Source organism: Acinonyx jubatus, chromosome F2 (assembly GCF_027475565.1).
Source record: "Acinonyx jubatus isolate Ajub_Pintada_27869175 chromosome F2, VMU_Ajub_asm_v1.0, whole genome shotgun sequence".
In the NCBI taxonomy this organism is placed as follows: domain Eukaryota; kingdom Metazoa; phylum Chordata; class Mammalia; order Carnivora; family Felidae; genus Acinonyx; species Acinonyx jubatus.
This window is the reverse complement of record NC_069394.1, coordinates 28,631,613-28,647,822: the sequence shown is the minus strand read 5'-3', so window position 1 is coordinate 28,647,822 and position 16,210 is coordinate 28,631,613. Positions and strand designations below refer to the sequence as shown.

Here is a 16,210-nt window from a genome sequence, read left to right as displayed (position 1 = left end):
TAAGATTAAATACTGAGTAGAATAAGCCATAAATGGCCAAGCCATAAAAATATTTGATCATCATGTTTAAATTTGCATAAGAATTATATATAGTAAAACCTTTGTTTGCAAGCATAATTCATTCCAGAAACATGCTTGTAATCCAAAGCACCTGTATATCAAAGCAAATTTCAAGAACCATGGGCTGAGTCGTAATCACGTGACATTTGGCATCACGTACTACTCATATTGCAAAACATCACTCATTTATCAAGTTAAAGTTTATTAGAAATGTTTATTCCTCTTGCAGAACACTTGCAGAACAAGTTAATCGCAATCCAGGGTTTTATTGTATTTAATTTTTTAAAAATTTAACTTTAACCTGTACTGTTCATAAAGCTCTAGAACATGACTTATAATATTCTCTGTTTTCATATTTCCTTCCAAGGTCAGTCTAATCCCGTGGAAAAGTGGTTTGACAATGAAGCACATGGAGGTTTATATGGTATTTATATGAACCAAGACGGCCTTCCTGGATGTTCTCTTATACAAGGATTTACCATTTGGACATGCTGGGATTATGGAATTTATTTTCAGGTAAATGTGATCCAATATGGTGCTTGTTTATCTTGTTTTATGATTGTATTTTGTGCTATGTGACCTACAAGTTGTTTTACAGACCACAGAGAGTATGCATATCTATAATGTGACTCTGGTTGACAATGGAATGGCCATTTTTTCAATGATTTACACACCAGCTGCTGTATCTCACAAAATTTCCAGTGAAACAGTGCAAATTAAGGTAAGAAATGAATACAGCCACAATAAGAAGAAAAGGTGAACGTTTTGAAGTTCCAATAAGAACAATCTCCTTGATGGGGCACCTGGGTGGCTCAGTTGGTTAAGCATCTGACTTTGGCTCAGGTTATGATCTCATGGTTTGTGGGTTCAAGCCCCATGTTGGCCTCTGCACTGAAAGCTCAGAGCCTGGAGCTTGCTTCAGATTCTGTGTCTCCCTCTATTTCTCTGTCCCTCCCCCATTCACAGACACTCTCTCTCTCTCAAAAATAAATAAATGTTAAAAAAAATTTTTTTTAAAGAATGATCTCTATGACTTCATAGCTTGGCTAGTCCAAACATCCTCCCCTTGTTCTCATTGTCTTCTGCCAGGAAATGCTGTATCCTTCCTTCTCCTCCATGTTCTCCTCACCCCTTCTTGCTTGCCACCTGCTAATATTGCCACAGTTAAATTTTCATTTCCTCTGTGAAACCTTTCCTGAATTTACTTAGGTAGTATTGACACTTTCTCCTCTTTTTGTTTCTACTTTTTCCCTGGGCATATTTCTGTCATAGAAACATGTCATTATATATAACAATTTACCTGCCTGTCTTCCCCTTCCAATTTGACTGTAATTCTATTCAGGGCATAAAATCACATCCTTTCATCTTGGTTTTATGAATGATCCATTCCTCAAACTGAAAGGCTGTGTTTTGCTACAGTGGAATTTAGAATTACCCATTATAATGTTTTTCTTGAAGAAAAGCTATTATTTAAGCTGTACTGTTTGAATTTTTTTAATAGAGCTCATTAATTGTTGGAAGTAGCCCTGGATTTAATTGCTCTGATGTCCTAACTAACGATGATCCAAATATCGAACTTTCTGCTGCCCATCGGAGCACCAGACCTCCATCAGGTGAAAATTTTAGAAATTTAATTTTGGTGTTCATATGAATGCATATTTGAATTTTATTAACTTTCTTTCTTTTATAACAGGTGGGAGAAGTGGGATTTGCTGGCCTACCTTTGCTTCAGCACATAACATGGCACCCCGGAAGCCCCATGCAGGGATCATGAGTTACAATGCCATTAGTGGCCTTTTGGATATCTCAGGCAAGTTTAAACATAGTCTTGAAAAATCTACTTAATCAAGTTCTGTAAAGAATATGTAGAATATATCTCATAATGTTTCACTGTAAGCAAAAAAAAATAATGATTTAAGTAAACATATATGAATCTGCTCAGTATGAGAAGCAAAGAAATCAGATTATCAGTCAATTTGAAGAATGGTCCCCTGCCAAATTTGTATATGTTAAAGAAGTCCCATTTATTTTACCTTCTAAAACAACAGAAATAACACTGGTATAGTGATTTAACATTAATTAGTTTCTATCAATTATAAAAGCCCTTTTATGTAAGTAGGGTTATATATTATTATCTCTCTTTAGAACTGAAGAAATTTAAGCTTATAAAACCTAAGAGCATAGTAACATCTACTGGCTATATTATTCTGTTCACTTATTTCTTCAGTGCTTCTTCCATAGTTGATACTGCTTTGTGATCATTTATATGCTTACTCCCATTGACCCATACCCTTGCTTTTCCCTCAGGCTTCCTTTTACCCAATCATCCAGTCTTATTCCTTCCAGGCCCCTAACTAGCTGTGTCATTTACCACTGCCTGTAGTCCATGTTTATCCTTACCTCAGACCACTCCACTCTTCACACGAAGTGGATCACCCTGTGTACTACCCAAATTTCTATCCCATAGCAGAATCCACCCACACCATACTCTTTCAAGGCCATCCCCAGTTTGAGCTGAAATGCACAGGCATTATATAATAGAGTGATTCCAATATTGCCCATTGCTCAGAATCTTTTGAATCCTTCTTCTACAGTCTGACATGACAATTCTTACAATTCTACTTCATTTAAGGTGGAACATTATTTTTCCCAAACTTGGAAAAGCCATGGCAGCAACATGGGAGAATACCCTCATCCATATTGACACTCTCCCTTGTCTAGCTTTATATTCTTTACCCCTGATCTAACACCATCACAGTTTACTCTCCAATGTATACTTCTAATTCCTGCCAGTACATGTTACTCAGCTTTTGCAGTTCCTTTGGTATATAACTCCTCTCATCCCATAGCATGGCTTCCCCAGTGAGGCCATGTTGAGACTTGACCAGGCTTACTGCTCTGTTTTCTAGAAGGGGAGGCAGAGACAGGTCCTGAAAAAGGCAAGATTTTCCTTATAAACAACTACCTCTTTTGAAGTCTTGTCAGGATTTCAAACAAGTAGGGCAGGGCAGCTAAACTCTAATAAGGAAGAAGTGGACCACTTACACAGATCTGGACATTCAAGGGGAACCCAGAGTTTCAAGGTTCAAGTTCATCTTCTTCTATATTCCCATCCTAACTCAGGGTTCCATTTCTTTTCTATTAGAGCCATGACTTTGAAGTAGGAGACTTGCCAGTCTGAAATTCCACCTTCTAGGAACGTTCTGCTGGTTTTGTGATTAGATCCTGAGGTTTGCTTTGAATTTGTGATTGATCACCACAACTTACATTTTCTTTCTTCAAAGCATCAGTGAGGGTCAACAGTTGACTACTTCTAGTTTCCTTGTAATTACTATTTCCCCTCTTCCACTCAAATGCCAAAGTTACTGTACAAGCCAGAGCAATTCTTTCCACTTAGATATTATCCCAGTTCACCACAGGTGAAATCTTAACAATTGCACTGTTACAGCATTCCAGAGACTGTCAATACTACACCTACCACCAGTAAGAGTGTCCTCATTCCCATCTAGACAGCAAGTGAACTAGATTCATCATTGCATCATTACACTATATATCCCAGGACCACTTATGGTTCCAGCTGTCTAAATCAGGTGGTCTAAAAGTAAAGCCAGAGATAGGATTCTTGTGCAGGTGGTTTATTAATGATGCACATTCACAAGAAAGGGAGTGAGGGAAGTAGGACAGGGCAGAGGAAGGAGTAAGCAAGGATATGGTCCCAGCTGGAGTCTAGCTCCTTCTTGAAACCTCGCAGGGCTGTGCAGTGTGAGCTGTACCACTTAGTTTCCCCCTCTTGAGGCAAGGGAGCCTTCTGTATCACTTGCCAATCAGGCATGGTAACCTTTTGGTGGTGGTGCTAGGAGTGCATAATCTCTTAAGAGACAGAGCTGTCATTTGATCTGATCAAAGGCAATTCTCCAGAGAAGGAGGCAGCTGTGAGGAGTTAGCAGCCAACACAGGAACTAAGGGGCAGTGCACTGGGCCAGGAAGGCAGATCTATACATCTTACAAACAGTATCCACTACTTTGGTATTTCATTAATATTCATCTACAGGCTCATATTCATGTATATACAATATCATCTTAGAAAAAAGTATCAGGAAGAGTAGTAGATAGCACGTAACTGATTTAAGAATTCTGGAGTCACCTTTTTTTTCCCTTCTATTTTTGAGTTATTGGATTTTAAGTACAATGGAGATTAAGTTTTGGATTCAATAAATGTTATCTTCTGGTCACACAATATATGAAATAAGGCAAAAAAAAAAAACCCAAAAAACAATGTGTCCGTTAGTCTTTGCTGCATAACAAATTACCACCCAAATTTAGAGTCTTTAAACAACCATTTATTAGCTCATAATTCTGTGGATTGGCAGTTTGGGCTCTGTTCAGCTGATAGTTGTCTGCTGGTCTCATCTCGGATTATTCCATAGGCTGCCAGCAGTTTACAGGATGGATAGGGAGTAGTTGTCTAGGACAGTCTCACTTCCATGTCTGGTGGCTGGTGCTTGCTAATGGTTGGGCTGGTCTTTGACCAGAGTAATTGGGCCACATTTCTCCTAGTCTCATTCACATTCTGGAAATCACAAGATTCCCCAAGAACACCAAAAGAGAGTGAGTCCTAATACACAAGACTTTTCAGATCTACTTATATCACAGTTGCGCTTGTCCCATTAGTCACAGCAAATCACATATCAAAGCTCAGAGAAAATATGAGAGGACTATTCAATGGCATTGATATAGGGAGGCAACAATCTAACATAACTAGTGGTGGACTAGCTACCACATAAGGAAAGAGCTCCCTGTTCAAGGCGGTGTTAAATGATGCGTTTGCTGGAATGTACATGAAATGAAACTGATTCTATTACTTTCTTCATAGAAAATTATTTATTATTTTTTTGTTATTTATGTTTTAGGTTCAACATTTGTTGGATTTAAGAATGTTTGTTCAGGTGAAACTAATGTGATATTCATTACTAACCCTTTAAATGAAGATTTACAGCATCCCATCCATGTGAAGAACATACAGCTGGTTGATACCACTGAACAATCAAAAATATTCATACACAGGCCTGATATAAGGTATAATATATGAAATCCCAGTTTTTTTCTTTCCTGTATTTATAGCTTTGCCTTGTCTTTTTCCCCCATCATAGATCTGAGAAAGTTGCTATATTAAATATTAATTTCTATAAAATTTTAATCAGCATCATGAAAATTAAGGCTAATGCATCTGTATTTTCAGTTAAATTGAAAAAGTAGGCTTTGATGTATATATTTTCTCGCTCTGTTTTTTCCATGCATGATAATACCATCATTCAACATAAAATATTGAGACCAGGTTAGGAGCGTGTTGTACATTAATATCTCTCCATAAATAATCATTAGGAATGAGAGACATCTCTATCATTTCTTCCCTTTTCCTTACCTCTTTTGTTTCCTGTTGCTTTCCAAATATCTTATCATGTTCACTCCATCATGCACTTTGAAATTAAATGTCAGTCATTATAATCACTGTGACTGAGAATATGCAAAAACTTAGCACAGTGACTTTTTAATCACAAAAGTCAGTGTCAGACTATTTCTAGAAGCTGAGCCACTTAGATTCTAAATCTTAAAAGAAGATAGCCAATAACTGCTACACTTTGTAGGAGATGCAAATCAGGAATTCAGATGTAAGACAAGATTGGAGGAAAGAAATATTTTATGAGAGATCTTTGACCATTTTCAGTATAGGAAGAAGACAAGGAATACTGCTAATTAGATAGACATCTCTTCAGAGAAATGCAGTGTTTCATAGTTTGACTTCATCTGATTTTGTGGGTTTTTTTTTTAATTTTTAATTTTATTTTAGAGAGAACACACGAGTTGGGGAGAGGGGCAGAGGGGGAGAGAGAATCTTAAGCACTTAATCTTAATTTCCATGCTGAGCGTGGAGCCTGACACAGGGCTCGATTCCACAACACTTTCATGACCTGAGCTGAAATCAAGAGTCAGATGCTCCAAAGACTGAGCCACCCAGGTGCTTATCATCTAATTTTGTTTTGATGATAACTGCACACCTCTTCATTTAATAATTAATTATTGAACTGTAGTATTTTTTGGCTCAATAGAGCCTCCCCCCACTAGAAGATTATTAGCTCCTGTTTAGTTATCATTGAATCTTTCAGTTGTAATATATAATTTTAATAACTAGGTCATGAAGAAAATACATTTTAAAATAGTCTTTGAGCTCTGTGCTTTTATTAGGATGCTATTGATGTTCTCTCAGATCCCCTTTACAAGGCCCCTAGTGCTTTAAATGTTGGCCAATAATAACCTACAGTTGCCCACTTTTCCAGAAGATTGCTGTTAGCCAAACAGGAATAGCCTTGGGGGGCTAAAACCCTCCCTAACACCACCTCTTTGCAATCCATGGAAAATGACTAGTTGATACAGGAGTTCAAAAGGGCAGCCTCCTTATCTCCAGGTGGAAGCAACTCTCAGTACAGTTAATGATCCAGAGGTACCCCTGAGATAAGATTGAAACTAGTCCACAGACCACAGTCACCTTGTTTTCTTTCCCTTGCCCTATGTGGCTTCTCTCCTTCTTTTTGATGGTACTCCTTCAATAAATCATTTGAACAAAAATCTACATTTCAGCCTCTGTTTCTTTGCAATACGAAGTAAAGACAGAGCCCTAATCCATAATATAAGTGTGCCACTGGGTACTCTTCCCACAGACTTGCTCACAAAAGCACTCTTCTCATACTTGAATACAGAAAACACATGAACTATGTATGCAAGTCATCTCCAAAACTGTTACAGTACAGTAGTATAGTATAGTAACTTACCTCACATGTCCCCCTTACAGCAAAAAGGGAGCAAGATGCTAAACACTATCTAATAGATCTGAGCTTTCCATTATTATTTTGTTGTTATAACTCTGGAAAAAGATGTATTTCCCCATACTATGTAGCACGACATAGTGTAACTACACAATATACCATGTATACTATGCAATGTGCAGTATTTTGCAAATTAAGCACCTATTTTACTATTAGAAGCAGCTAACAACCAACACTCCAGGTAGCTCAAGTTGAAGGCAGAATGCCATGTATGGTTGAACTGCATAATGAATGACTTTATAGTATTTCATCTCTTACAGTTTGGGTATTTACATAATGGTTACTGAAATATATAGCATAACAATTATAATCCAAGTATATCTGTTTCTATCTACATAAATAAAAGTCTATAGGAATATATACTAATCTGCAATTGGTAATGGCCTAAGAGCTTGAGATAGGAAAGTGAAGGAGACTGAACTTTTATTAAGTATTTACATTATTTTATACTAAGCATAGGATGCTTATAAATGTTAAAGACCCATGGAAAAAAAGTAGGAAGGGAAAAATAATAAAGACTTCCCTGCCAGCACAGGGATTTTGTATGTCCTACACAACAGAGTAACTGTTCACCTGCTTGATGGGACAGTGTTAGTACACTGTGAGCAATGTAGAAAGAGGAAATCTTCCCAACAAAATATGGAATAGCAAAATGGAATTCTAATTTTATATCCTACAGGTATAACTTGTACTTTTGAAATTCCAATGAATTAATAATAATACCAACAGAATGGAAAAGCAGACCTCATTACAATACTAATTATATATGCTACTTGGTCCTACTTTGAATCCTTTCTGAAATGATAAGATTCAATCAATCAAAAATTCTTTTGGATACTCTTTTTTTTAATTTTATTTATTTTTGAGAGAGACAGAGACAGAATGCAAGTAGGTTAGGGGCAGAGAGAGAGGGAGACACAGAAGCCGAAGCAGGCCCCAGGCTCTGATATGTCAGCACAGAGCCCAACACAGGGCTCAAACTCTCGAGCTGTGAGATCATGACCTGAGCCAAAGTCGGACGCTCAACCACCTGAGCCACCCAGGCACTCCTGGATACTCTCTTATCAAACACTCAATTGAGTGTTCCCCTAGAAACAGGGGAAGGATACTTAATCTAAATATTCATCTGTTTCACTTTTTCTCCACAGTAAGGTGAATCCATCTGATTGTGTAGACATGGTTTGTGATGCCAAAAGGAAATCTTTGCTCAGAGACATGGATGGCTCCTTTCTGGGAAATTCTGGTTCAGTGATACCTCAAGCAGAATACGAATGGAATGGAAATAGTCAATTTGGAATTGGAGACTACAGAATTCCTAAGGTGATGCTCACATTCCCAAATGGAAGTAGAATTCCTGTCACTGAGAAAGCGCCTTACAAAGGTTTGTTGGATATTATTCTGTTAGTCCTCAAGTTTGTGAAACAAAGTACATATGTTTTTATGTTTACTAATTGGGGTACTCAATCAATAACATATTTTCTACTTACTAATCTTACGTAAATGAAAAATATAGTCTGTTGATGCTTTTGCAAAGAGATTGCTTTTCTTTGCTAAAAGGTATATATCTGTTTTTCTAGGAATTATTAGAGATTCAACCTGTAAATACATCCCACGATGGCAGGGCTATCAGTGCTATGGGATGGAATATGCAATGATGGTTATTGAAAGCCTGGATTCTGACACAGAAACTCGAAGACTCTCACCAGTGGCTGTAGTGAGCAATGGTTATGTTGATCTCATTAATGGTAGGTATTCAGTGTAAACAAATTAGAGTTACTCAAACATTTGCTATTTATTACATGCATGGAGACATCACATATAAAACTAGCAAACATCAGGATTGCTTTACTTTCTGTTTGTAAGAAAAGATATGTGTGCAGGAGAGATGCTTGACACCTAAACAGTTTCCCATTTTAGAAAGCAAGGACAGTTATTGCAAATTGACCATCAGAAGAAGAGGAAAGTTATTCCTTGAGTGATCTTCATACCTGTATTAATAAGGTGGCATAAATATTTGAAGGAAAAATTGGCCTGTCTCCAAAAAGACATTTTGCCTTACATAAATGAAAAAGCAGACAGTGTGAAAAAACAACAACAACAACAGATAATGTGTTATTTGGAATACTTGAGAACAGGTATTTCCAGCCCACTTGTTTTTCATTTTCATGAATCTTTATAAGGCTTAATCTTGAAACAATGTGTTTTGGGTTTTTTTTCTTTTCTTAATTCCTTTGACTGTCAAGAATATCTTGACAAGCTCCAGAGTTTAGGCTCCTTACATTCTGGTCGTGGGTGGCTCTAGTACAGAGGATCAGCAGTGGCCTCCATAAGAATTCAGATCAACTCAGAAGTCCAGGACTTTTTGAATACCTAAGATGAACTTCTAACATCTGCAGAAAACAGAGGGCAGAAACTCATTGTATTACCCTGAAATAGTCAGGGGCCCAAAGATTAGTCCCTAAGAAGGCTTAAGAGTCTTTTTAAGTGCCGAAGGGGCCTGTAACCTGCCTGAGAAAGATTTCTGTGCCCTGGCAGTGTCAAAACATGTACTGAAATATCCCACGATTCAACAAAGTGGCCAGTACGCCACAAAAATACTCATTTTTTAAAATGAGTCGAAGAGAATACAATGAGCTAAATCAGGGGTGTCCCAAAGTTACATGATTTCAAGTCTTTCCCCACTTCCGTGGCACCAACAATTTGCCTGGTTTCTCTGGCCTGCAATCAACCCAGTTACAAGTGTTGCCTTTAAATCTTACAAAGCAGAGAGCTTGTGGGAAGAATTTTAGACCAGTCAGTGAATAATGGAGATGTTTTCTAATTACTCTTTTTAAATGGTGGAGAAAGATTTTATTCTATTTATTTTTACATTTTTCTTTTCTGAAAGACAATACAAGCTTCCTACTTACAATAGTGACATGACACTTCTCTTAAAAATAAATTTAAATTTTCATTAAAAAAAATTTTTTTTAACGTCAATTTATTTTTGAGTGGGGGAGGGGCCGAGAGAGAGGAAGACACAGAATCCGAAACAGGTTCCAAGCTCCAAGCTGACAGCACAGATGCGTCACATAATGTGGGGCTCGAACCCATAAACCATGAGATCATCATCTGAGCTGAAGTAGGACGCATAACCGACTGAGCCACCTAGACACCCCAAAAATAAATTTAAATTTTTAAAAGTGACTGTCAATTTGAAGAAGTCTTAATTGATAGTAACATTGCAAAAATTATGATGATATTGAAAGAATCACGGAATCATGAGATACACTACATTAGATTGGAAAAAAAATTTCCAAAGATAAAAGTTATTGAATAGCACTAAAGTTTCCTTTAAAATTTTAATACTCAATTTCATCTATTTTTAAAATATGGCTTTTGCTACTCTAAATTTTTCATTTAATACATAGAAATTTCTTTCTGTTTGTTTTCAAAACCCACAAAGAAGGTTTGTTTAAAAGTAGAATTTATATTTTGGATGCTAAGAGAAAGTTCATATTCTACATGAGATTCAGAAGTTTATACTGATTCAAAATTTGATTGAAGTTCAGTTATAAATATTGATTAGAATTCCAAGTAAGCCAGGAAATTGAGCAAAGCTATTGAATAAATACATCAAGAAAATTTATCATTCCGTATCTCACTCAACGTTTTATAACCCAGCTGAAGTGAAATAGTTTGCTACAAAGGTCATATTATGCCTGTTCTGGAAATGTCTGGATTCCACTGACTTTTGGCTTTCTAGAAGGATTATTCAAGTATTATTTCTCAGATCATTAATGATGTTGACCCCCAATGGTGCTTATAATCCCAGTCTTTAATTAAAAATGTATTAGGGGCGCCTGGGTGGCTCAGTCGGTTAAGCGTCCGACTTCGGCTCAGGTCACGATCTCGCGGTCCATGAGTTCGAGCCCCGCGTCGGGCTCTGTGCTGACCGCTCAGAGCCTGGAACCTGTTTCGGATTCTGTGTCTCCCTCCCTCTCTGACCCTCCCCCATTCATGCTCTGTCTCTCTCTGTCTCAAAAATAAATAAACTTTAAAAAAAAAATTTAAAAAAAATGTATTAAAATAACAATGCAGGAAGATTAAAGACTTCATAAAAAACATACTTAAGAGTGTGTCAAATGCACAAATTAACTGATGAAGATGAGTGACTGAAGTAAAAAGTTAATGAATCCATGGGTTAGCCGTGTTTCCAGGTACAAGCTCTGTTTTTAACAAATTAATGGTTAACAGCATATTTCTCACTAAAGAGGCTCCCCACCTGAATTCACATTTAATAAGTAGGAGAAAGGATCAAGCACTTTCGTACCATGTGGCCTTGGCTTTAGTATGATTATTAAAGTAGAGATTCATAGAAACCTGTTTCCTTCAATGACCTTCCAGTGCAAACTCAACACACTAACTTACCTTTTTTCACCCTGTGCAGTATAAAAGTATGGGTAGTAGGGAGAAGTGGTTTCCCTGCCTTCCTTTTATTTTTTTTTTTTATTTTAATGTTTATTTTTGAGAGAGAGACAGAGTATGAGCAGGGGAGGGGCAGAGAGAAAGGGAGACACAGAATCTGAAGCAGGCTCCAGGCTCTGAGCTGTCATCATGAGATCCATGAGAGCATGACCTGAGCTGAAGTCAGAGGCTTAACTGACTGAGCCACCCAGGCGCCCCTCTTGCCTTCCTTTTTTTAAGCTAAGGTTTGAGAAATGGCTTAGATCGCTGGATAGATGGGTGGATGGATAATGGATGTAAATGCTGAACCTGACCACTGCAATTTGTTTTTAATACAATTAGTCTTCAGACTTTGCACTAAATATATTCATAATATGGAACATGGACGTTTACTTATGTGGCTTTAGGCCCACAGGATCATGGCTGGTGTGCCGGATACACATGCCAGAGAAGACTGTCCCTGTTTCATAGCATTGTGGCTCTGAACAAATCTTATGAAGTTTACTTCACTGGCACCAGTCCTCAGAATCTTCGACTGATGTTGCTTAATGTTGACCATAAAAAGGTAACACGAGATAGAAATAATTTCTTGAGTTATTGGTGTTGCTTATTGACATACATTTCTATATGCTAAGGACTTTCTGTCCTCCCCTGTTCTCTTGAACATTGTCAGACCTACAGCTCATTTTCAAGGGTCATCAGCATACTACTAAAAATCCTGTCCATCCAGAAGGTTTCATCAGCCTGAGAGCATAGATGCATACCAAACACCCTTCCCCCATATACACTTGATTCTCTGCTCTACGTCTGAGGCATGACAGTGAGGCCTACTATTTGTGTGATGGGCAAGCAAACCTGAAATTTCACATAAAAATAGTGCACATCCAGAATTGGTCACTGGAATTATATATTTATTTTTCCAGGCTGCTATTTATATATTTCAGAAATACACCTTTGGAATTTACCTGAGAGATCACAGCATGTTGTTTTAAATATCTTCAATCATATCAAATCTTGGCTATAAACTGAATTCAGGTGGGATGATTACATTTATATATATACCGTGTCAGTGGAAAAGAGTATGAGGTTAAGCAATAGTCTCATAGTTGAGATTTTCTTTTCTCAGAGTACAAGACTCGAGCATCCCAAAGTATTAGGAATGTGAAGAAGGGATGTGGATAAGATAAAGCAGAGGAGTAACAAAGAGAGACACCTGCCTCTTCTCAGATGATACCAACCTCATCCTTTCAGTTGCTGGAGATAAAACCTTGGACCCATTCTTGATTCCTCTCTTTGGGTCATATTCCTCATGCAGTCCATCTGCAAGTCCTGTTGAGTCTCCCTTCAAAATATCCAGAATCCGTGACCACTTCTCACCACCATCCCTGCTACTACCCACTTTGAGCCACCATTATTTCTTCCCTGGATTAAGGCAGTTGGCTCCCCACTCCTGCTGCTGCTCTGTCCCTGCCCGCTCTAGTGTCTGTACTCACCTCAGCAGCCACAGAGGTACCTCCAAAATATAAGTCAGACCAGGTCACTCCTTGCCCCAAGCCCTGCAATAATTTCCCCATTGGGCTTTGTACAAGGGCCACAGTCCTCTGACTCCTCCTCCAGCCACACTGGACTCCTAGGTGTTCCTGCTACCTACTACCACCTGGGCCTGTGTTCCAGATGTTGAGTCTGCCTGGAACATTCTACCCCAGGTGGCTAACTTCCCCTCTCTACAGACTCCCTCCAATCCCCCAATGGGTCTAGCCTGTTCACCCCTCCCCAGCTGGCTCTCCCAATTATCCATACTCTGATCTCCCTTTCCTTTTCACATAGCACATACTGCCTTCTAACATGCTTCATATTTTACTTTTTATTATTTATACTGTTTATTTGTCTCTCTCCTCACACTAGAATGTAAGCTCAAAGAGGGCAGGGACTTTTGACAGCTCCTAGAATAGGGCCTGGCTTAGAAAGGCATTCAAGTTTTGAATGAAAGAGAGTATTTTTAATTTTTTTTAATTTTTTTTTTAACATTTATTTATTTTTGAGACAGAGAGAGACAGAGCATGAACGGGGGAGGGGCAGAGAGAGAGGGAGACACAGAATCAGAAGCAGACTCCAGGCTCTGAGCCATCAGCCCAGAGCCCGACGCGGGGCTCGAACTCACAGACAGTGAGATCGTGACCTGAGCTGAAGTCGGACGCTCAACCAACTGAGCCACCCAGGCGCCCCTTTAATTTTAAAAGTAACTGCAAAGTAATGTGACTGTTAATGTTCTGAGATGTTGAAGATAATTTCAAAAGAAGATTCCCAAACTATGTATAGCTTATTATATTCCTTATTAATTTCTCCCTGCCCTTGTGAAAGCTAGTCTCCTTACTTTATGATTACATCTGATATTATGAGATGTGAAGAATATAAACATGGAAAATGAACAAAATTGAATCAGAGAGTATAGTTATGTTGACTAATTTTTTAGTCTTACTACCAAATTTGTCTCAGAGGTAAGCATTTTTTTTCAACGTTAACTAAATTTGTTTGGTTGCATTATAGAGCACTGCTAAATTCCCTATATCCCCCTGCCCCTGGAGCTCAAAGCCTATATTGAACTTTTTTACCTTTGAAAGGAAATGTTTCTTTTGGAGATACTCCTTTACTAATTCTTTCTTACATTATACTTTTCTACTGAGAATCATCAATTAAGAGTTGAGCTATAATGTCAGTATGAATGGTTGAATATAAGACCATTTACAAATTTTAACTTAGTATTTATCATCAATTCATAAAACTTAGTTTTAGTATTTTACAGAAGATATATATAGTTGAAGGACATTTTAAGTGCTAAATTCTAAATATTGTTTCCTTGTTTTCTTAAGAAATAAAAATGTTGTTTATTTTTAACAGGCTGTCATGGTAGGAATTTTTTTTCACACACTTCAGCGTTTGGATGTCTATGTGAACAATACATTGGTTTGCCCCCAAAATACAATATGGAACCCTAAAAAGAAACACTGTGAACTTAAAAGACATCTGCACACAGGTATTTCCTCAGAAAAATAAAGTACTTAATTATGTATAAAATTCTTTGTAATGTCTCATTATTAATATTTCTAGTTCCTTAGCCATTGACAAACGAAAAGAGAAGATATTTTTTGCCACGGTCCACCAAATTCTAAGATGTATTTATTTATAGCATATGTGTCCTGAAAGATTATTCCTGATGGAACTCTTATCTATCTGTACACATGTGGATTTTGTGTATGAGGCACATTCGTTGGCCCCCCGGGAACATTTACATTCTACATGTAGTTCAGTTAATCCTATATACAGAAGAGATTTTGCTTAGAATGTTTACCCTATTTCTGCTTTACTTCTATTTCATAGAGGTCAGAGCCAAAATTAATTGGCAGTCACCAGAAATATTGCCAAGAAAGCTAGTATAACATCAACCAAACACTATGAGGTCAATACAATAAACTGGATTTAAATGAAATATAGGGAAAAGGCTAAACGTCCATTTATCAGTATTTTCAAGGCCAGGATTTATATCTTCTCATTGAAGTCTTTTTGTTAAACAAGGTACTTATAAATCCAATCCCTTCCATTCCACATGTGCTACTTATCATTTTTAGATGTGCCCCATAATGTTGGTTAACAATTCCTCAAGTGCGTGCTGTAGGTCATAACATCACCTAGACTTCAGAGTATGAATGGATAACGCATATCTATTGCTGTCTATGGAGCAAGTCCTATTTCTACTAATAGTCTGAATAGCTAATGTTTCCAGAAATGTTCCTGTGTGCCAGGCACTATTATAAGTGCTTTGTATATAATACCTCATTGTTAAATATTCTAATAATAATCCTGTGAGGTAGGCAGAGATGAGTAAACTGAGACAACAGGAGGTGTCTTTGCCACAGTCTCTGTCATAGCTCTGGCTGCCATAACAAAATGCCACGAACTGGGTGGCTTAAAGACAAATTCATTTTCTCTGAAGGCTGCAAGTATGAGGTCAGGGTGCCAGGAGGGTTAGGTTCTGGTGAAAGCTCTCCTTCTGGCTTGCAGATGGCTGTCTACTCACTGTATCTTCACAGAAACAGCAGACGTTGGGATCTCCTCTTATGAGGGCACTAATCCATCATGAAGTCTCCACCCTCATCTCAAGCTAATTACCCCATCTCCAAATTCCCTTACACTAGGGGTTAGGGCTCTAACATGTGAATCTGGGCAGGGGGCGGGGGGCACAGTTCAGTCCATGGTAATATCAGAGATGGTGAGGGCAGAGCAAGGACTTGAACACAGAGTCTAGCTCTAGAAGCCATGCACTTAACCATTAGGCCATATTGCCTCCTTGTAAGCTAAAAGAGTCTGTGTTATCACTTTCTATATGTAAACAGCTACTCATATTTGCAGCTTCATTTCATTATTTTTAACTCTTTTGAAAAACAACACTTTGGGTACCAAGTACTCTATCATTCAAGTTGGGGAAATAGAAATGATCTCAACAAGGACTATTTAATATAGGGAATTGATTATACAGGTGTTGAAGGGCTGAAAAACAGTATTACCACTGCCTTCTTACAAGATTTTTTTCTGATATAGCATTGTTTATAAATGAACATTTTTCCTTTGGCACTTAGAATGCAAAATAATTTCCCTGTATTATGAATCTATACATATTGTTTTAGATTACCCAAAATGTTTCATTATGTATGTCTCTGCTTCCTTCCATTACTGTGAAGACATGAGGAACTTACCTGAGATAAATGGTGTATGCACCTCTAAATGTAGTTTGAGAGAAGTTTCAATTTATAATATAAAAGCATATT

At 37.7% G+C, this 16,210-nt stretch overlaps 1 protein-coding gene across 6 annotated transcripts in view; it reads left to right on the top strand.

Moving 5' to 3' along the window:
- The window catches only part of PKHD1L1 (PKHD1 like 1), a 157,540-nt gene that overhangs the window by 127,587 nt on the left and 13,743 nt on the right, over positions 1-16,210 (top strand). For all 6 annotated transcript variants that reach the window (XM_015070425.3, XM_053208108.1, XM_053208109.1 and 3 more), the window contains 9 exons: positions 428-576; positions 659-781; positions 1,562-1,673; positions 1,754-1,870; positions 4,971-5,136; positions 8,090-8,322; positions 8,519-8,686; positions 11,795-11,952; positions 14,286-14,421. In XM_015070425.3, the coding sequence (XP_014925911.3) occupies positions 428-576; positions 659-781; positions 1,562-1,673; positions 1,754-1,870; positions 4,971-5,136; positions 8,090-8,322; positions 8,519-8,686; positions 11,795-11,952; positions 14,286-14,421 (1,362 nt within the window). The remainder of the gene's footprint in view (positions 1-427; positions 577-658; positions 782-1,561; positions 1,674-1,753; positions 1,871-4,970; positions 5,137-8,089; positions 8,323-8,518; positions 8,687-11,794; positions 11,953-14,285; positions 14,422-16,210) is intronic.